The sequence below is a fragment of the Diceros bicornis genome, chromosome 2, assembly GCF_020826845.1.
Source record: "Diceros bicornis minor isolate mBicDic1 chromosome 2, mDicBic1.mat.cur, whole genome shotgun sequence".
Taxonomy (NCBI): domain Eukaryota; kingdom Metazoa; phylum Chordata; class Mammalia; order Perissodactyla; family Rhinocerotidae; genus Diceros; species Diceros bicornis.
The window spans coordinates 4,107,763-4,129,385 of NC_080741.1; the positions used below are offsets into that span (position 1 = coordinate 4,107,763).

At 47.8% G+C, this 21,623-nt stretch overlaps 1 protein-coding gene across 11 annotated transcripts in view; it reads right to left on the minus strand.

Annotated features, from left to right (window-relative positions):
* Positions 1–20,706, minus strand: part of MED12L (mediator complex subunit 12L) — a 327,766-nt gene extending 307,060 nt beyond the window's left edge. For 10 of the 11 annotated variants that reach the window (XM_058550826.1, XM_058550786.1, XM_058550834.1 and 7 more), the window contains exons 1-2: positions 20,533–20,705; positions 19,510–19,741 (exon numbers count right to left, since the gene is read on the minus strand). In XM_058550826.1, coding sequence (XP_058406809.1) covers positions 19,510–19,608 — 99 coding nt within the window. In that variant the 5' untranslated portion in view covers positions 19,609–19,741; positions 20,533–20,705. Of the gene's footprint in view, positions 1–19,509; positions 19,742–20,532 lie in introns of all 11 variants that reach the window. The other variant, XM_058550842.1, reaches the window with a different exon arrangement.
* Between the last annotated feature and the right edge of the window lie 917 nt (positions 20,707–21,623).

Consider the following 21,623-nt stretch of genomic DNA (forward strand, 5'->3'; position numbering starts at 1 on the left):
AAGAGGATTGGTAACAGATGTTAGCTCAGGTCTAATCTTTCTCACAAAAAAAAAAAAATCTCCTCCTCTATCAGGTCCTGTCAAAAAATGGGTCACTCCCTCGTTTCCACCCCACTTTGCACATTCCTCTCAAAGAAAATCTGAAACACTGTATTGCTTATTTATACGTCTGTCACTCCCTCTAGACCGGGGTTTCTCAACCTAGGGACTACTGATATTTGAGGCCAGATAATCCTTCGTTGTGCAGGGGCTGCCCGGAGCATTGGAGAATGTTAGCAACATCCCTAGCTTCTATCTACTAGGTGCCAGCAGCACGTGTGCATGTCCACGTGCGTGCGCGCGTGCACACACACAGTTCTAACAACCCCAATTGTCTTCAGACATTGCCGATGTCCCAAGAGAGGTGGGGGGTCACCCCCAGGTCAAAACCACTGCTCCATATTGACGTCTTTGGGGCCCAGGACCATACTCAACGCTCCCAGCATTTGTTTATTCTCACATTCATTCATAAAAGAAACTTTGAGTCCTACGTACGGGCCAGGCACTGTGCTCGAAGACAGGGGACACAAGAAGGGTCTTGGCCGTGTCCTCGTGAAGCCACGCTGCCCGCGAGGTGCTCGACGATACTGGCTGAATGACTGAATTTGTTTGGCATGCACATATAGAGTAATGTCTCCCTCAAAACATGGAAAAGAAAACCCAGGGGTTAAAATGTTTCTCCTCTTCTCAAGTCAGGGCCATAGCAGGTCACAACTAAGGGGGATCCATTTATTTAGAATGCCAGGTTAAGTGTTGCTCCCTGGAAGTGGCCAACTGGTATAGCTTGTGTGTTTGTATCTCCAGGAGGGCTACCCATAAATAAAGGAATATCTCAACCAAGAAAACGAAACCTCGATAGGATGGATCCCCAACACACAGAGCCCACAAATGCCAATGCCAAGGCTATCTATGCCAGAAGCCAGAAACAAGGGCTGGGAACCTTCCTCCAAAAAACACAAAGACAAGAGTGCCTGAGCTTCTAGAGTATTCTTCCTCTGCTCAGGAGACACCACACAAGATTCTGGCAAGCTCTGAGAAGACTCAATGGTGAGCTGAACAGCCCCCAGGTCTCACCGAGGCACTGCGCACCCTAAAACGCAGAGTAATTCTCATGGTCAGGGCCACACGAGGGTGTTGACCAGAAGCGGAGGCCGTGCACAGAGGGGAGGCCAAGTGAAGCTGAAGGAACCGATCCAGGCACACAAGCCATGGCCCAGACCCACCTCGACAAGCCAAGCGAACCTCTCTGGGACGCCATTTCCTTTTGTACCGAATGAGAAAGAACAACCCATCTCTACGGTCCCTTCTAGCTCTCAACATATCTGGTTTCCCCCAAAATGATACAGACCCACAGACCCTCCCTCTCCAAACAGAACAGGGGTCTCCTGCTCTTCCCACCAGGACTCTTTCTGCTAGAAATGGAAATAAATCAAGGAGCCATTTCCACCTCCCCTCAGCTTCTGACGGGCACTGGGCAGAATGTACGGTCCGACAGACAAGGCGCAGGGGCTCCTTGCCTCTTGCTGTGTACTCGTGAAGCCAGAGAGGGGGAGAGTTCTGGGGATGTGTATTCTCTGAAAAAAATGGCTCATGCTGTGACGATTTGAGGGCGCCAAAATATAAACGGGAAGTACCGTGACAACAGTAGAATGCTTTCAGTTACAAGAAGCTGACAACTGGTCCAACAACTGCTTAAACTATGTGGACGTCTATTGTTTACTTAACCAGAAGTCCAGGGAGAGGTGGAGCCAAGGTCCCAAGGTCACTTCACAAAGCCACTCGCTCACCTCCTCTTGTGTCGAATGGCTTCACATCCGTAGGTTTGTTGTCTCATGCTCACAAGACAGGTGCCCTAGCTCCGACTATCACATCCTCTTCCTACTTTTCCAAAGATAGGAAACTACGGAGCTATCAGGGCATTAAGAGAGGGCACTCTTCCTCTGTGCCTACGCTTTTTTCAACGAGGAAAAAATTCTCCAGAAGTCCTGTAGCAGATGTCCATTAAATCTCTTTAGCCAGAATTAAGTCATATGCTCACTCCAAGCTGCAAAAGAGGCTACGAAAGTGGGGATCTGGCTTTATTAAATAAATTTTTTTATGGGAAGCAGGTACGGGAAACCTGGGATAAGAATGATGAAGTAGCTGACAGTGTACACATACAGCTACATCAGCGGTATGCTGGGAAATGTGTAACAACCAACTTAAAAAAAAAAATTTAATTTGTAGCATTTACCAATCTCCTCAGTGTAAATACTCCCTTATGCCAGATTTCAAGCCAGCAACATGATATTAACCAGCGCACAAAATTCCTGAAATTTTAATAATCAGCTGGTACACGCCTGCTCCAGCACACCACTGAATTTATACTTCACATTTGCTAACAATTTAAGTTTACAATGCTCCTTCACATTTAAAACATTCTAGATAATTAGGTGTTATTCTCCCTAGCTCACAGGTGAGGAAAAAGACACAGCACCTGAGGCAGAGCTGGAACGCTCATGTAACAGCCCTAACCCCAACATCACCACACACATACCCTACAAGATGCCTCTGCCTACACATCAGCTAAAGGGGCTCTAGCTTGGTTTGGAACCAACAACCAACAAATTTGTAAACCCCATTAAAATCACCTAATAATTATTCTTTAAGTTATTTCCTCCATGGCAATAGTAGTGCACATTTATTGTTACAGCTTGGAATGCAGATTAGTACAAAAAAGAAAATAAACATCACCCCTAATCCCATCCTCAAGAGATAACAACTGTTTGCATGTGGGTGATAATCCTTCCAGATTATGTAGACATATATATTTTTTAAGCAGAAATCATGCTATTTTGTAACATAATGACATTTTTCTTTATTATCTAAATTTCCCAAAACACAGAGAAATAGAGAGGATAGTATACTGACCTTCCTTGTCCCATCATCCAGCTCAGAAATTACCTAAAGACAATTAAGAGTCCAAGTGTTTCCATGTTCCCTCCTCAGGAGGAATGTGTAGGAGGTCGGCGCCTCCCTCCACACCTCCCGTGGATTTCTTCCCTCCACCCAGCTTTCCCCACTCGGACTGTGCGGTCAGCTTTTCTCCAGGCTAAGCCAACCAGCTCCTTTCAACGCTGCTCTGAGCTGCCAAAGAGAACCTTCAACTCAACCACGTTCACTCTTCTTATGGATCCCTCCAACTTCTCTGATTCCCGCCTAGCCTGTGAAGAAGCCTCACCACTGGGGTCCGGAACCTCACTAGAGGAGAGCTGCAGAAGAAACACATCACAGCTCTTCGGGTTTCCAACCTGCACTTACTCCCTTCTTCTACCTCTGCTTCGTTTAGTTAAATTGATTGAACAAGGAGGCCGTTAGGCTGAGGTGGCTCTAAGGCCACGGCACCTACACAAACAAACCAAAACCTAAGCTGTAAGCGCCTCCAGGCTGTGATACTGAAACCTAAGGACAACCAATCACAAACAGCCAAAGAGGGTTTAAGCTACAGCCAATTGATCATTTCCTCACTTTGTTTCAGCCTTTTCTCTATAAAAGCCTTTCTCCAGCTCCCATTGAGGGAGCACTTCTAACCACTCCCATTTGGCACTGCCCAATTCAAATCAATTTTTGCTCAAATAAACTCCTAAAATTTTAATATGCCTCAGTTTCTCTCTTAACAGTTCTAGTGTCAAAAGTGGGATCCAAAGGCGACCTCCACCCCAGCAGCCCCCAGGAGTAACGAGCAATCCAAGGAACCCACTGAGCCTGTGAAGCTCACTGCTTTCTCACTGCATCTGGAGATCAAGGGTAAGTCCCTCTCGGATCTGAGCTCTGCAATTTTTTTGTTTAAAAGAGCTCTCAAAATTTATTTGAGCATTTTTTTCTCCAGACTGGGTCTGGGGTCAACCGACTTAAAAGAAACCCAACTGGGTCTGGGGTTGAACTGGGTCTGACTTAAGCTGGACTGGGTCCAGCGTGAATCCTCAGGTAATAAGAAAAAAAAAAAGAAAACTGGGTTCCTCTGAGTCCAAACAACCTGGGACTCCTCCATCTGGGACCCCAGCTAATTATATGTATAAAAATTATGGGCAGAACCTGTGGTTTTTCTGAACCAGTGCGTTAGCCTTACCAAAGATAATCTTGAATTTCAGTGACCACAGTGGGGAACTTTTTTTTTTTTTTTTTTTTTTTTTTTTTTACATTTTTATTGATATTTTAATGGTTTCTAACATTGTGAGATTTTGGGTTGTACATTTTTGTTTGTCCTTCACCCCATATATGACTCCCTTCACCCCTTGTGCCCACCCCCCACCCCCACTTCCCGGGTAACCACAGTCCAGTTTTCTCTGTCCATGTGTTGGTTTATATTCCACATATGAGTGAGATCATACAGTGTTTGTCTTTCTCTTTCTGGCTTATTTCACTTAACATAATACGCTCCAGGCCCATCCATGTTGTTGCAAATGGGACGATTTTGTCTTTTTTTATGGCTGAGTAGTATTCCATTGTATATATATACCACATTTTCTTAATCCAATCGTCAGTCGAGGGACACTTAGGTTGCTTCCACTTCTTGGCTATGGTGAATAATGCTGCAATGAACATAGGGGTGCATAAGCCTCTTTGGATTGTTGATTTCAGGTGCGTTGGATAGATTCCCAGTAGTGGGATGGCTGGATCATAGGGCATCTCTATTTTTAATTCTTTGAGGAATCTCCATACCGTTTTCCATAGAGGCTGCACCAATTTGCATTCCCACCAGCTGTGTATGAGGGTTCCTGTTTCTCCACATCCTCTCCAACATTTGTTGTTTTTTGTCTTGGTGATTATAGCCATTCTAACGGGCGTGAGGTGGTATCTTAGTGTTGTTTTGATTTGCATTTCCCTGATGATTAGTGATGTTGAGCATCTTTTCATGTGCCTATTGGCCATCTGTATATCTTCCTTGGAGAAGTGTCTGTTCATTTCCTCTGCCCATTTTTTGATCGGGTTGTTTGTTTTTTTGTTGTTCAATTGTGTGAGTTCTTTATATATTATGGAGATCAACCCCTTGTCAGATGTATGTTTTGCAAATATTCTCTCCCAGCTGGTTGGTTGTTTGTTCATCTTGATTCTGATTTCATTTGTCTTATAAAAGCTCTTTAGTCTGATAAAGTCCCACTTGTTTATTTTTTTTTTAGTTTCCCTAGTCTGGGTAGGCATGTCATCCGAAAAGATTCCTTTAAACCCAATGTCAAATAGTGTGTTGCCTATATTTTCTTCTATGAGTTTTATAGTTTCAGGTCTCACCTTCAGGTCTTTGATCCATTTTGAGTTAATTTTTGTGTATGGCGATAGCACATGGTCCACTTTCATTCTTTTGCATGTGGATGTCCAGTTTTCCCAACACCATTTATTGAAGAGACTTTCCTTTCTCCATTGTATGTCCTTAGCACCTTTGTCGAAAATTAGCTGTCCGTATATGTGTGGTTTTATTCCTGGGCTTTCAATTCTGTTCCATTGATCTGTGTGTCTGTTTTTGTACCAGTACCATGCTGTTTTGATTACTATTGCTTTGTAGTATGTTTTGAAGTCAGGAATTGTGATGCCTCCTGCTTTGTTCTTTTTCTTTAGGATTTCTTTAGCTATTCGGGGTCTTTTGTTGCCCCATATAAATTTTAGTATTCTTTTTTCTATTTCTGTGAAGAATGTCATTGGGATTCTGATTGGGATTGCATTGAATCTGTAGATTGCTTTAGGTAATATAGACATTTTAACTATGTTTATTCTTCCAATCCACGTGCATGGGATATCTTTCCATTTCTTTATGTCATCGTAGATTTCCCTCAATAATGTCTTGTAGTTCTCATTGTATAGGTCCTTCACCTCCTTGGTAAGATTTATTCCTAGGTATTTTATTCTTTTTGGTGCAATTGTAAATGGTATTATCTTTTTGAGCTCTCTTTCTGTTAGTTCATTATTAGCATATAGAAATGCAACTGATTTTTGTAGATTGATTTTGTACCCTGCAACTTTGCTGTAGTTGTTGATTGTTTCTAACAGTTTTCCAACAGATTCTTTAGGGTTTTCTATATATACAATCATGTCATCTGCAAATAGTGAGAGTTTCACTTCTTCGTTACCTATTTGGATTCCTTTTATTCCTTTTTCTTGCCTAATTGCTCTGGCCAAAACCTCCAGTACTATGTTGAACAGGAGTGGTGAGAGTGGGCAGCCCTGCCTCGTTCCTGTTCTCAGAGGAATGGCTTTCAGTCTTTCCCCGTTGAGTATGATGTTAGCTGTGGGTTTGTCATATATGGCCTTTATTATGTTGAGGTACTTTCCTTCTATTCCCAATTTATTGAGAGTTTTTATCATAAATGGATGTTGTATCTTGTCAAATGCCTTCTCTGCGTCTATTGAGATGATCATGTGGTTTTTATTCTTTGTTTTGTTGATGTGCTGTATCACGTTGATTGATTTGCGGATGTTGAACCATCCCTGCGTCTCTGGTATAAATCCCACTTGATCATGGTGTATGATCTTTTTAATATATTGTTGTATTCGGTTTGCCAATATTTTGTTGAGGATTTTTGCATCAATGTTCATCAGCGATATTGGCCTGTAATTTTCTTTCTTTGTATTGTCTTTGTCTGGTTTCGGTATCAGGGTGATGTTGGCCTCGTAGAATGATTCAGGAAGTGTTCCATCTAAAAAATTATGGGCAGAACCTGTGGTTTTTCTGAACCAGTGCGTTAGCCTTACCAAAGATAATCTTGAATTTCAGTGACCACAGTGGGGAACTTTTAACGTAGATAAGCTTATCCATCTACAAGGTGCTCTAGAGAAGAAAGGGTCCCAATTTCCCCAAAACAATGGGATGCATTCTTTGTTTACCGGTATGCAGAAACTTCTAAGAAACTAAATGGATTAAAAATTACCCCTTTAAAAGATTCTTTACAAAAGGCAAATGAAAAGCTTAAGCAACAGGCTGATGGTAAATCTGAAAAGAAGTGTGTACTGACTAACTTGAGTCTGACTGCCCCTTCCCTTTACCCGCCTCTCCCTAAATATTCTGAACCTACTAATCCCTTTACTCAGCTGCCTTTTCAGTCTGAGGATGAGCTAGAGGTTCAACAAATGCCTTTTAAAGTGAAGCCCTCCACTAAGCCTGGAATACCAGATGTAACCCTCTTTTGTCTGTGGTCAAGGCTTAACTTAGGGCTATCATCAAAGAGTTTCCAAACCCTAAAGAGAATCCTCAAAGATTTTATGAGGAATTTAGAATTCTAATTGGAGCTTATAATTCGGGACTCCTGAATCTCTACCAGTGTACTCATGTGACGTTAGGACCTGGCAATGCCCGAAAATGGATAGCTGAAGCCAAATGGGAAGATCCCTAGAGATATTAAAGACCCACAGACTAATCGCTCTGCCACGGATGGCCTAAAATAGCCCAAGAAAAATAGCCCAAGGCCTACTTGAGAGTATTGATAAGGTATTTCCTCAAAAGACTGTCTGGGCTATCATGTAATCTTGCAAACAGAAAAATGATGAACCAGTCTCAGACTATAAGACAAGATTGGAAATCCTCTTTGGGAAACATTCTGGGCTTGCTTTATTAAACGCAGGCACAGAAATCGCCCTGACTTCCTCACTCATCAGTGGGCTCCGGCCTGAACTAAGCAGCCTAATCAAGACAAGACACAAGCTGGCCTGGGAAGCCATCCCTCTTGTTGAATTAACAGCGCTAGCTGCGCATTTTGAAAAAACCTTGAAGCAAGATAAAATTCAAAAAGCCAAAAAAACGTATGCCCTACAGTTACAACTCCAAGGGCCAAGAAGACCCCCACCTACACAGTCCAAGCCAGAACCTACAGGGCCTCCACTCAGCAATCCTGGGCCCCGAAATGTCTGCCTTCACTGAGAACAACCAGGGCCCTGGACAAAGGAATGCCCCCTGCTGAACCCATCATTTAACAGACCTCCACCTATTAATCCAGACTGTTTCTCCACTGGGGGATGTCTTAAAAATTTTGATCCTCAAAATAATAACAAGCATTGATGGGGCTCTGAGGGATCCTCTGGTAAACTGCTCCCCATATACCTCCAAATAAACAAAGGGAAACGAACACAAAAATGAATGGTGACTCCCGTACAGTACTGGTAGATCCCGGAGCCACTTTATCTACGCTAATCCCCACTTTCAGAAACAGCAAATCCCTGCGGTAAAGAGAATATTTCCGTAGTGGGTTTCTAACCAAATTCAAAGGGTACCTGTGTCTAAACTAGTCCAGATGACACTGGGACTATTTTCGGGAAACCACACTTTCCCTGTGTGACACTGCCCCCAAGTAAACCTGTTAGGACGAGATTTGTTTTCTAAACTCACGAGTCATATAAAATCTCAGAAGGAGAAATGATCTCAGAATTTCCTGACCCTCCCGAACCAGAGCTGGTCTGCTCTCTGCAAGCAGGAGTTGATGAAATTGAGACTCTAAAGTATGAAAATCCCGATCTCTCAGAAGCGCCTGAAGGCCTGTGGGCTTCTTCCTGAACCAACATAAGCAAAATTAAGAGCACTAAACCCATAAAAATCCGAATAGATCATTCCAAACCCCTGTCTAAACTGCCTCAGTATCCACTAAAACCAGAAGCTAGCCTGAGGCTCTCACCACCTGTAGACGACTTAATTATGCAAGGACTTATAATTCCATGCACTAATCCCTATAACACCCGGATCTCCCCATTAAAAAACCAAATGGATGAGGCTGGAGATTTGTCCAGGATCTGTATGCAGTTAATAAAATGGTGATCCCAAGGTTCCCTGCAATACCTTGTTATCTAACGTACCTACAGACTCAGAATGGCTCACAGTGGTGGGTCTCTGCTCTTTCTTTAGTGTCCCAGCTGACAAGGAGAATTAATATTTATTCACCTTCACTTGGAAAGCCAACAATCCACCTGGACTATAACGCAACAAAGGTTCACTGAAGCCCCATTCTATTTTTCACAGGTTTTACATCAAGGCTTGGCAACCTTACAGTTCCCTACGAACTCTACACTCATGCAATATGTAGATGACTTATTGCCATGTTCCCCTACAAGGGAAGAAGGCTCAGAAACAGATTCGATTTATCTATTACAGCAATTAGCCTATAAAGGCCATAAGGCCTCCAAGGAAAAACCCTAATTCCCAAAAGAGCAAGTCCACCACCTAGGGCATGATTTGACTGCAGGAGGCATTGCCCTGTCACCTGAAAGAATAAAGACTCCCAAAACTTTCCCACACCTACAACTAAACAACTAAGGAGTTTCCTTGGACTTGCAGGATACTGTAGATCTCGGGTTCCAAATTCTTCTCTGATCCCAACTCCCCTGTATGAGCTTACAAGAACTCCATTCCAGAGCACTTACCCTGGGAAGATAATCATAAGCAAGCCTTTCGCTAATGAAAATTAGCCCTAAAACAAATTCCAGCCCTAGGGTTCCCAAATCATACTCAACCTTTGACCTTACCTGTCCACGAGCATGATAACCAGGCTGTAGGAATTCTAACACAGAGCATGGAGGAAAGCATAGACCTACTGCCCACCACAGCTGACAATTAGACCCAGTAGCCAGGGCATATCCGAACTGTTTGAAAGCAGTAACTGCAGCAGCTAAGCTGGTGGAAGCCTCAGCTGAACCAGTGTTAGGATATAACCTACACCTACAAGGACCTCATGCCATTAAGGCTACTAAACTCCAACCAGACTCCACATTTTTCAGCAGCAGACTAACATGGTATGAAATCCTTCTCCTTTCACCTTCTAACCTGTCTTAAGTGCTGCAACTTACTCAATCCTGCTCCGCTTGCCCGACCACGGTGCAGATCACCATAACTGTGTAGACGTGGCATCACATGCTGACCCCTCGCGTTGACTGACAGGACACACCACTAGAAAACCCAGATTTGATACTCTTCATCCATGGGTCCTATGCCAAGAGTGCAGAAGGGAAATACCAAGCAGGATATGCAGTAACAACTCAACTACTGGAAAGGGGAATCCTCCCCAGTTTAAGGCTGCTCAACCAGCAGAACCGCGTGACCTCACTAGGGCTCATTAGCCAACCAAAGGAAAATCAGGAAACATTTATACTGACAGCAGATATGCCTTTAGGGTGGTCCATGGCTTTGGTATGTTATGAAAACAGAGAGGGTTCCTCACTTCTGGCAGAACCCCAATCAAAAATGGGCCCCAAGTAAATGAACGGCTCTCTGCCATTCTATTGCCTAACCGAATTGCAATGACTAAAATTGAAGCTCAAACTAGAAAAACAGAACCGGAGTATCAAGAAAATGCCCTAGCAGACTTCCATGCTAAATCAGCCAGCACTAAAACTGCTCCAGTATGCAGCTTGACTGAACTCCCTAAGACTGATTCTAACCTAATTGTTTATGATAATTTATATAAGACAAAATCAGGCACTTGAGCTGGAGCGAAAATGTCGGGATCAACAAGAGTGCAAATTTAATATTAAACGAGGACCCACTGATGGCCCAGACAGCCACCTGGTTCTTCCTGAGTCCTTAAAAATGCCATTATTAAAAGTTCTACATTCTGCAACTCATCATGGCACAGATAAAATGATCCCAATTATGAAAAAGTATTGGTGGGGTGACTGCTCCAATGTCGCAAAATGGGTTTACAACCAATATCTGATGTGTCAAACCCATAACCCTGGAAAGACCGTTAAGGTATTAGATGGAGCATTCTCACCACCTACTGGGCCATTTAAACAGTTACACATAGACTTCATTCGACTGCCTCCCACAACGGGTTATCAATATGTTCTTGTAATTGTTCACTTGTTCTCAGGATGCACTGAAACCTTCCCATACAGAAAGGCTGACACTACAACCATGGCTAAGAAACTTTTAGAAAATGTATTTCCTTTATGGGGTATCCCCAGAGAAATCTCCAGTGATAGGGGAATTCAGTTCACTAGACAAATAAACAAATAAAGTACTGCTGACACCATGGCATTACAATTGTCCTTACCATCCTAAGTCATCTGGTAAAGTCAAACGGACAAATGGTAACCTAAAACTAAAGCTAGCTAAATTAATAGAATCAATTGGACTGCCCTGGCCAAAAGTTCTACCATTGATTTAGATAGCAATTAGATCAATATCTATGGAAAAGCATAAATTAACACCTTACAAAATAATAATAGGAAGACTATGCCTTTGATGATCAAACCACATGTGTCTCCTGTACTCCTAGATTCTGATATGACTCAGTATTGGAAAACTTTAATGCATTATGCCAAAATGTGTTTCCAGCAGGTAAAGGAAGCTTTCTGTGACCCTCCCACAGATGGCTGAACCTTCCACAACTTAGAACCTGGAGAGTGGGTCTTCTGCCCTTGAACCTCATTGGAAGGGACCATACCAGGCTCTCCTCACTACCCAGATGGCAGCCAAACTTCAGGGACTTGAACCTTGGGTCCACATCTCCCAATTGAAAAGGGCTCCACCACACTCTTGGAACTGCATACCAGCCAGAGATCTAAAGTTAAAATTGACCAGGGAGACTCCTCCCCAGAAGCAGACAACATCTTGAGGTGGACAGCTCTCCCAAGATCACGGATCAAGAACTTCATCTCCAATATGAAACCTTTACCCGTTTTGCCGATATGCTATCTGCTCTTTCTCTCTATTAATGCATGGGAAGACAATACTTTAATTAGGACTTCACAAACAATAGCTACTGCAAGAAACTTAACTAACTTCTGAATTTGTCATGCTAAACCAAAATCATATGAAAGGAAAGACCCCTTAGTTCACCATGTAAGTAATTTCACTGGAATCCCAAATGCCACTGTATGCCCAAATTGTTCCACAGGTCCCTTTTATAAAGTTAAAATACTAAATCCACATACCCCCATTCCTTGCCTCAATTTAACCCAACCCTGGGATGGGAAAAAGAGATCCAGTGAATATATTTATAAAAGACACTGCAGAGCAGCCAGTGTACATAGACCATTTGCAGGCTTGCTGTCAGGCCCATATATTTAGGTGGTCTTTCAATGTGTGATAATACAGTATTTGAGTCTTGGTTGAATGACGCTAACACCTCCATAACAACCAATGGGTCCACAGATGCTAATACTTACGAGTGAGCCCTATGTACACCTCCTGGTTACTCCTTTACATGTGGAAGTTTTGGCAATGGTCCCTATGTTTGGGCAAGTCACTGTCCTGACAGCTGGAGGATGGAAGGACAATGTGCACTTGCTGTATTTACTGTTCCACTGTCCCTTCATAATACCTCAGACACTGAACATTGGTCCACTCCCTTAAATTTATTATCGAACAAAAAGAAGTTTACTAGCAGATGTTAACCCCTCTGGATGGACATCATTTGGACGGGCCCTTCTTCCTTAGCCTGGAGTTATTACAAACAAACACGTGCTTAGAAATTTACCCTTAACTCTGGCAGCCATTGCTGAGTCTACTGCTAAGGCCATGGCTGCACAACAAAAGTCCCCGGGCTCTCTGGCTAAGGTGCTTTTAGAAAACAGAACTGCCTTAGATTACTTGTTGGCTGAACAAGGAGGAGTCTGTGCCATAGCAAATACGTCCTGCTGTGCCTGGATCAACGCCTCTGATATTGTGGAAACTCAAATACAAGAAATTCACAAATAAGCCACTGGGCTAAAACAGGTTGATGCCCCTTCAGGTACATTCTTTGATTTATTTGATAGCAACTGGTTTGGTTGCTATCAGGGGGCCCAGGCTAAGGAGTATACTTCAGTCTCTCAGATTATCCTCCTAATAGACATCACTGTAGTCTCCCTGGTGCTCAACGTCCTAAGGTCTTAAATGCTCGTTCACAGTCACCAGCAGCACATCTCTGCACTTCGAGCAACAGAAAGACGATGAACAACAGGATAAACAGCAAAAGCAATTCTTCCAGGGACCTGACGTCATAACTATGCGTTTCATGATGAGACGAGCAATTTAGCTCTGCTGGTCACTGAGAGTGGCCCTGATACCAAATTTTTGGTCACTCTCCTGGATGAGAGGATGAGCAAAAAGGGAGGAATTGTTAAAGGAGGCCATTAAACTGGGGAGGCTCTCATGCCAGGGCGCCTATGAAAGCAAACCAAAACCTAGGCCTGTAAGTGCCTCACGGCTACAAGAGCAAAACCTAAGGACAACCAATCACAAACAGCCAACGAGGGTTTAAGCTACAGCCAATCAATCAATCCTTTCCTGACTTTGCTTCCGCCTTTTCTCTATAAGAGTCTTTCCCCAGGATCCTGTCCCCAGGGAACTTCTACCCACTTCCCAGTTCCGTGCTGCCCAATTCAAATCAATTTTTGCTCAAATAAATCCTAAAATTTTACTATGCCTCAGTTCATCTTTTAACAGCTCTCACATGTGCGGGCACACACCCACGACAGGCACTGCTAACTGGTTCAACTGAAATCCTAGGACTCTGTTCCTCCTCATCTTCTCCTACTCAGTGCTCGCCCAATGCAGCTGCCCCTTCCGACCTCACCTCCTGGTCCTCCCACTCCTAAAGGATCGCATTTCATCTCCACAGGTGCCAGCCTAAATGAAATAGCCAACAGGCTAAAGGATGGGGGCTGCACCCCAAATTAGCAGCTTTACACGAGTCCCCGAAGAATCCAGTTGAGAGCCCAGGCCCACAGTCAACATAAGACTCCGCAGCCCCAAACAAGTTCAAAGAACCTCTTGCTGGCACAAGGCAAGACGCGTGCCCTGGGCCCCAGTTTAGCCAAATGTACGCAGGAGGGGCTGTGATATTTCAAGACCAAGGCATGGAGTTCTCTCTGCTACGAAGCACGCACAGCTGACAGAAAACAAGCCCACGCTGGGAACCACAGTTATTAGAACAGAACTTCAGGGGGAAAGTTGCTAAACTGATTTGCACTATTTTGTCTCAAAAGGTGCTAATACTTGGAATAGTCTATTTGTCTAAAGAGTCTACTACCTCAAATAGTGGGGGGCAGGGAGGAATAAGGGGAGTCTGGTTTACAACGTTCTCCACAGATAAGACACAAACTAAAGCAATGGTTCTCAAACTTTAATATGTTTAGAAACCACCTAGAAACCTTGTTTAAAATGCAAATTCCTCAGCCTCTTTCCCAGAAATTCTGACTCAGCAGGTCTGAGGTGGAGGTGGAGCACTATATCTGAGTTTTTAACAAGCATCTGCGACAATTCTGCTGCAGGTGTTGGCAGACCCTGAGAAATAACAGCCACTTCACGCCTCCCCCTTGGCCACAAGTATGGGTAGCAACATTTCTGTGAGCAGCAGGATGAAGCAAGGCCTCTGACCCAGTGCTTCGGACACCGATTCCAGCCTAAGGGTCTCACGAGGCAGAGTTCAACAGACAGATGATCCTCCCTGAACACTGGTATTCTCGGAGGTCTACGGCAGGGCCCTGGGCCAGCCAGTTAATCTCAGGGAAGCTTTCTCCCTAACCATCTGTCTTGTGGTCCCCCAGGCAACTGGTCAACCTGTCCTCTCTCCCCAGGCAGCTCCATTAACATCCTACCTCTCCAAGCTAATAAAGAAACAAATTTCCACCTCCCCTCATCCCACCTCCCCTCATCCCACCTCCCCAGCTGTCTCTAAAATAAGCATTTAATGTGTTTTAAGAGTTTAGATGCTAACAAGAAAGCTAACAGGCTTTACCAAAATAAAACAAGCATTGGGACAGTTAAATGTGATAAATACAATTGCTCATTGAGTTATTTCTGTATTTTATTAATCTCTTCAAGAACTATTTACTGAGCACCTAGTCTAACCCCAGGCACCAGGCGGTTCACACCGCAAACACCACGGACAAGGCCCTGCTCTCAGCAGCTGACATCCTAGTGTGGACAGAAGACCATGGGGAGAATGGGCAATCTAACGATGGGATCCAGACAGCAACAAACATGATGAAACACAGACACAAGATAATGGACCAGCAAGGATGAGGCAAGGTGGGCTAGAGGAAGGCCTCCCTGAGAGGGAGGCTCGAGGAGCCAAACGACAGGAGGCATGGTGGCAGGGGCAACGAGGGACAGGAGCTGAGACACTAAAAAGCTGGGCCTGTTGGAAGAAGACAGGCGGCCAATGGTCCCACTGCACAGCCAGGAGGGGGATGAGCAAGCCAGGAAGGGGCAACTCAAGGCCCAGAGGCCAGATCTCGAAGCGCAGGGTCTGGGGGTACAATGGGAAGCCCCAGGATCAAGGAACGAGGCAGGGGTTATGCTAACAGTAGCTGACCTGTCCTGAGCGCGTCTGTGTGCCAGGCATGCCCAGATCTCATTTGATCTTCCCAGCAACCTGCCGGAACAAATATGAGCCCCATTCCACAGGCGAGATCCGAGTCAAACAGGCAGCAAGTGATGGAGCAGACCTCAAAGCCAGGCGGTCTGGCTCGAGGCACTGTTGTGGAAGCGAGCGAGGGCCTGACTGCGAGGGCCTGGAAGGCCGAGGTGAGGGGTGTGTGTTTTATCCCAAGTGTGACGGGAAGCCACTGGAGGGGACTGAGACTTCACGACTCATCCCTGAGATCTGAGCCAAGAGAGGCACAACTTCTGGGAACAGCCCACCAGACCCTGGCTGAGCTGGCTGCTAACCCACACACACCGCTGCGACTCAGCCAGACCCAGCCGCCTACCCTGGCCTACCAGCCCCTGCAGAACGGGGTGCCTTCTCTCTGGGTCGGGGTTCTCAAAGCGGGCCCCAAACCAGCAGCATCAGATCACCTGCGATCTTCCTAGAAATGCAAACTTTGCGGCCCCACCTCAGACCCACTGAAGCTGAAAAACCCAGCCACCTGTTGTTAACAAGCCCTACAGATGATTCAGATGTGTCCAGCTGAGAACCGCGGCTCTGGGCTATCTGCATGCACAGCCACCACGCCCACCACCCGCACCCTCAACGCCCCACCCCAACCCCTCTCCCACCTCCGCCCCTCCCAAGTCCTTGGGCAGCCTCTGCACTGCACACCAGGCCATCCTCCCCTGTGGACCCTGCTAGTGGGGCCCTATGGCTCCTGATGTCTGGAAATCTCACTACTGTCCCAACCTGTTTTTCTAACTAATTTGATTTCCTGAAAATATTTACTATTCAGCTGTTTAGGCCTCTTCTACCCCAGGGTAACTCTTCCTCTCTACATTTAGGGTTTAATTTCACTTTCAGCCCTGTAGCCTCCAAGTCAGATGTCAAGGATAATTTTTGCCATAACTTAGACTTTCCCTAACACCACTCAGTCGCTAGATTTCCTTTTTATTCATTCATTCCCACTCTCATTCATCCTTTCCAACAAGAATTCATGCCCTCAGCATCCCGGGAACTAACCACACTAGGTGCCAGGTGCTTCAATGATGCCAAAAACAACTCTCATGCCTGCCGGCCCGAAAGTGACCCATCAGTGGGGGATGGCAACATGCAAATAAATACACAGTTACAAATGACATACTTAAACTAGCAGGCCCCTGAGGAGGTGGCTGGGCTGAGACCTGAGTGATGAAGAGGAGGCAGGCCCCGTTGTGGCTCATAAGAGCAGACATGTGGGGTGTGCAGTCCATGCCAGCCTCCGAACCAGGTAATCTACGTGGATTATCCACGTAAGCTTCCAACAGCCCTATGGAGTAGGTAATATTCTCATCCCCACTCTACAAGAGGGGATACTGAGGCACGGGGAACAATAAGGAGTATGTAAACAGCAGAGCCAGGACTCGAACGCTGGTAGACAGGCTCCAGAGGCCACCTTCCTAACCACAGGCTCAGGTGAGGAGAGTAGGGTGGACTGGTGGGGGTGGGGGTGGATAGCAGACAGGAGTCCAGGCAGACAGAGCAGTACGTGTAAGGGCCCTGGGGCAGAGAGAAGCCAGCCTGAAGCAGAAAGGAAGCTGGGCATATTGGTGAAACTGGGGAGCAGCGGATGTACTGGAAATATATTTGGGAACTGGACTGGACAAGATGTCCTGACAGATGTATTATGGGGTGCAAGGGAGAAGGAGGAATCAAGGATGACTCCCGGTTTTCTGATTCCCTCTTTTCAAGGCTTGAGGACAGTCTGTTTCCAGAGGGCAAAGTATTATAACACTATATATACTAAAGTCTTGTGGAGTACTGATGCACAGCAAGCTCTCAAATGAGTATCATCAATCCATCAAGCAGGTTAAAGCCTCCAGCTCCCCCCTCCCTCATACTTCTCTGCAGGGGGTCTTCATTCAAGCATTTCATCCCATCCCCTGGGAGCTACTTTTCAGAACACTATTAGCACTGGTTAACAACACCAAAAGTTACAGCTACAGTAATCAGAATAGCTTCCACCAGGAGGATATATATACCTCATCAGATCCATGACTTCATGTGTATTACTGCTTAGGAAACAAAAAGTTTCTTAAAACTTAAAGAAAACACTAGAAGGAAAGTACAGGTGATACACGGACCGGGCAGCAATCTTGCAGCAATACACAAATAACTGAAGCCTGTGACACCCTGCTCACAGCGCCCCAGCTCAGCCCGGCACCTGTTCCCTACTGTACTCAAATTTGGTTCCAGTCACACATAACTCGGACTCTGCTCCAGAGAGAAAACGTTGGCTGCCTTGGGGGAAAGGGAATAACATGAGAACAACACAATTTAGCACAAATTATCCTTAACACAGTACTGGTCTTGACACAAACCAACCCCTCTGCTTATTGACCACGTGCCCCAATTAAGCCGGGTAGGCTTTCCTGGGCCTCAGTTTCACTTTGTCACAAGGAAATTATAAAAAGTAGGCTCTAAGAGGCCACTCCTAGATTTAGAATTTCATAAAATGTTATAAGACCCCAAAACACAAAATTATTTTTTCCAGCATCATAAAGGCCCCAATCCTGAATGAGTGTCGACCTGAGGAATAAATGCTACAAAAGCACCACAGGCCACCGGCCCTTAACTGTGGAGATGCTATTAATTATGTTGCCCTCTGGAAAGACGTGGCAAGTTAATTATGAGATGATAAAGGCCAATCAATGTCCCTGTCCCCAGCAAAACTTTAAGAATTTCCTGCCACTAATTTTTAAGTTATTAACTTTCTATATACTTATTCTTTGGTGTCTGTTATTTCTAGTCCTTCACAATTAACTTTATTCTGGGGTGGAGCAGCAGGGAGTGAAATCTGCAGAATCTGGTCAAACTCCTATCCTCACAGTTAAGCCTCTGCTGAGAACCACCTGTAAAACCTCAGCTTCAATCTGAAGGACTCCACCAGCCTCAAACATGTTAACGTGCTAACCCTCTAAAAGGAGTTGTCACTCCTTATTTTTTAGAAACATTATAACAGTTTAACCAGAACAAGCATTCTTCCTCTATTATTGAAGCAGATACACTTATCAAATCAAAAGGGAAGTCTTAAAGAGCCCTCCTTGCTTTCTTTCAACAGCCCATTCTGTGATGTCAGTGGGCCTGTAAACTTTTAATAGAAGGTTTTTAGATTCCCAGCAAGAGAAGTTCTGAAATGTGCTCACTTCGTGATTAGCAGAAGAAACAGAGGATGGGTGGGCTGCAGCTGGCAAACTCAGAAAGCGCAGCTGGGGAGCAGGTGATCATAAAAAAAGAAAGAAAGAAAAAGGCAAATCCCTGGGCAAATTGTGTAGCCAAGGGTGATCATTATAACTGGCGAGTTGTTACATAATTACTCGTTAACTACTGACAAACACATACACGGCCCAAAATGCCATGGTTACTCTAGCCATTGAAGCTGGCCTAACTAGCGCAAGAGTCAAGGTTTCTCCAATTAATTTCATTCAAAGAAATAAGCAATCCCGGGAACTACTCCCTTCCAAGATAACCTGACTGCTTTTACATATACAAAACAGCCTCCAGCAATTAAGCCAATCGCCTCTGGGGACGAAAATCAGTGTTTCCCCTCAATATTGATTTTTAAAGGGCAGAGGGATTACAGAAAAAAGTACGTTCAAAGAGCTAAATATTTATCACCTGGATAAAAAACGACTTCCACTCCCAACTGGAAAATTTGAATAGACAAGGTCCCCCACCCCCCCACCCCCGTCCCTGCTCAGCTGGCGCAAAACGCAAGACCTGTGTCGGATGCACTGCATTCCAACATTTTTCAAAAAGTTTGCGAGGATTTACTAAAGCAGCCGGGAGGAAAATAAAGCCGGCAGAAGCGGGGGAGAGCGAGCGGGAGGGTTTCGGCAAGGAAGCACCTGGTGCAGCGCCCGGCGGCGCCGTGCAAGGCCCGGGAACGGGGAAGCGACCCGGCACCCAGGGAGCGAGCGCCCCAGCGGAGCGCGGGGACTGACAGCCGCGCGGGCTGCGCCGCCGGGGGTCCCCCGGCCCCCAAGCCCGGCCCCCGCCGCCGGCCTCCCTCTCCGACCCTTCCCCCGCAGCGCCGGCGATGCCCGCTGGGCCAACTTGGCCCCGGGTCAGCGCTGCGGAGCGCGGCCTCGGGGGCCGGGGAGGCCGCCGGCGCTCTTACCTCCTTCTGCTTGGGGTCCTGCGGGTAGACGTCGGGCGGCCCCAGCCGGGGGCGTTTCAGCGGTCTCTGCTCATAGCTGAGAAGCCCGAAGGCGGCCATGATCTCTCATGTTAACCGGCGAAATGAATGAGAGTTGGAGCTGGAGCAGCCGCCTCTGAGCACCAGGGAGCAGCACTTTGCAGACAGGCTCCCTCGCTCCCCCTCCTCGCTGGCTCGCTCGCTCGCTGTGGCGCTGCAGGCAGGAAGAAAGCAGGTTGGATGCTGCCGCTGCCCGGCACGCAGACACGCACGGATGGGGCAGCCTCGGCGGGCCCCCGGCGGCGCAGGAGCCCCGGGACGCAGCGCTCCGGCGCGGCGGCGGAGGGGGTGGAGGTCAGCCTGGGTCCCCCCACCCTGTCCCCAGGGGGAGGAGCAGCTGATGGAAACGTGTGACTTTTTTCACCAATGGACCCAAACCCACCACAGCCGGACGCAGGGTGGCGGTGGGGGAGGAGCACAGGGAAAAAAAAACTTTTCTTGGCGCCCGGGCGGGTGGTTCAAGTGCTCGCCCGAGGCGAGGGTGGTCCTCCGGCCGGAGGAAGAGACTGCGGAGCGGCCCGCCCCCGTCCCTCTACCTCGGCAGGGATCCTTTCCCCGCCGCCACGCGCCCCGCAGACCCCGCCACCTGGGCGCCGACCCGGCCGGGGCGGAGGGAGCGAGGCCTGGAGGGGATGGGCAGGCAGAGACGCGGCCGGTGCCTCCCGGACGCCCGCCGGGCTCCGGTGGCGCGTCGGCGGCTCGGGTCCCCTCGGCGGCTCCGGGCAGGCGCCGAGGCGCGCAGCTGGCGGTCGCAGCGGCTGGAGGGGGCCGTGCTCACGGTGGCGCGGGGCCGACTTAACCCTTTGCTGCCCCTCCAGGGGCCGGGAAGAGCGGGTGGGGAGGGTGGGCGAGGAGCGCCGACGGGGGCAGCCAGCCCCGGCGTCTCGGGCTCCCCAACCCGCCGCCCTCCCCCGGCCGCCCCTCCTCGCCTCCCCCGCAGTTTACCTGTTGGTCCCCGCTAGTGGGCAGGGGCCGGCGGCGGCGGCGCTCGGGCGGCCGCAGCCTCCATGATTCGGGGTGCGATGGGGGGACCGGATTCGATCTGATCTGTGGGGATCAGTGTCGGCCAGGCGAGCTCCGGGGACGCCGCGAAGTTTGCCGCTGCCCGGGGGCGGCGGGCGACGCCGGCTCGGCGCCGCCGGCGTCCTCGCCCCCACGGCCCGGAGCGCGAGCTTCCGAGTTGGGGCCGGCGCGCGGCGGCCGCACTGAGCATGCCCAGCTCGGGGCCGGAGCGCGGAGGAGTTGGCTGCGAGCGCTCCGATCCGCTCGCCGGGTTTTCGCAGCCGCAGCGCGCGCAGCCCGCGGCCCCCGCGCCGGCCACCCCGGGGCGAGTCTGCGCCGGGCGGGGGGCGCCCCGGACCCCGCGACCTCGCCTGAGGTCGCCGTCCCCGTGGCCTGGGCCGCAAACCTCACCTGCCCGGCGTGTGGAGGGAGGAGGTGAGCCCCCGGGGGAGACGCGGTCGTGCCACCCGCCCGCGCGCCTCGGGGCGTGGGCACCGAGATGCTGGGCCACCTGCCGCGGGCGCCGGAGCCTCGGGGGCGGGCCTGGCCTGTCCCCAGGGACCCCGCGGGAGGCGCGCCGGGAGGATGCGCCCGCACTTGGCCAAGAATGATGGCTGCCATTTATGGAGCCCTCGCTTCGTGCCAGGATCTTGACAGTAAAGGTCCCTGATCCTTAAAAAAAAACCTTATAAGGTTTTACTGTGTCCTGTTTGTAGATAGAGAAATTGAGTGAGCTAAAGGAGGTGCAGTGACTTGCTCAAAGCCACAGAGCTGCCTCCGCCCGATCCCAAATTTCTGATCCATTCTCCACGACCGGATTGGAAGGACTGGGTTCCTGAACTGCCTTTGCCCAAGTGTGTCACGTTCCCCGCACCTGGAGGAATTTCTCGGACTCCCGGGTCCATCCTTTATAGGACGGTGGAGCAACCGGGTGAATCTACCCGAAGCCTTCCTGCAGCGCCTGGCACATAGTAGGAGGCGTTGCCCAAATCTGAATATCTACTCCCCTCTGCTGGCTTCAAGCAAAGGGAAGC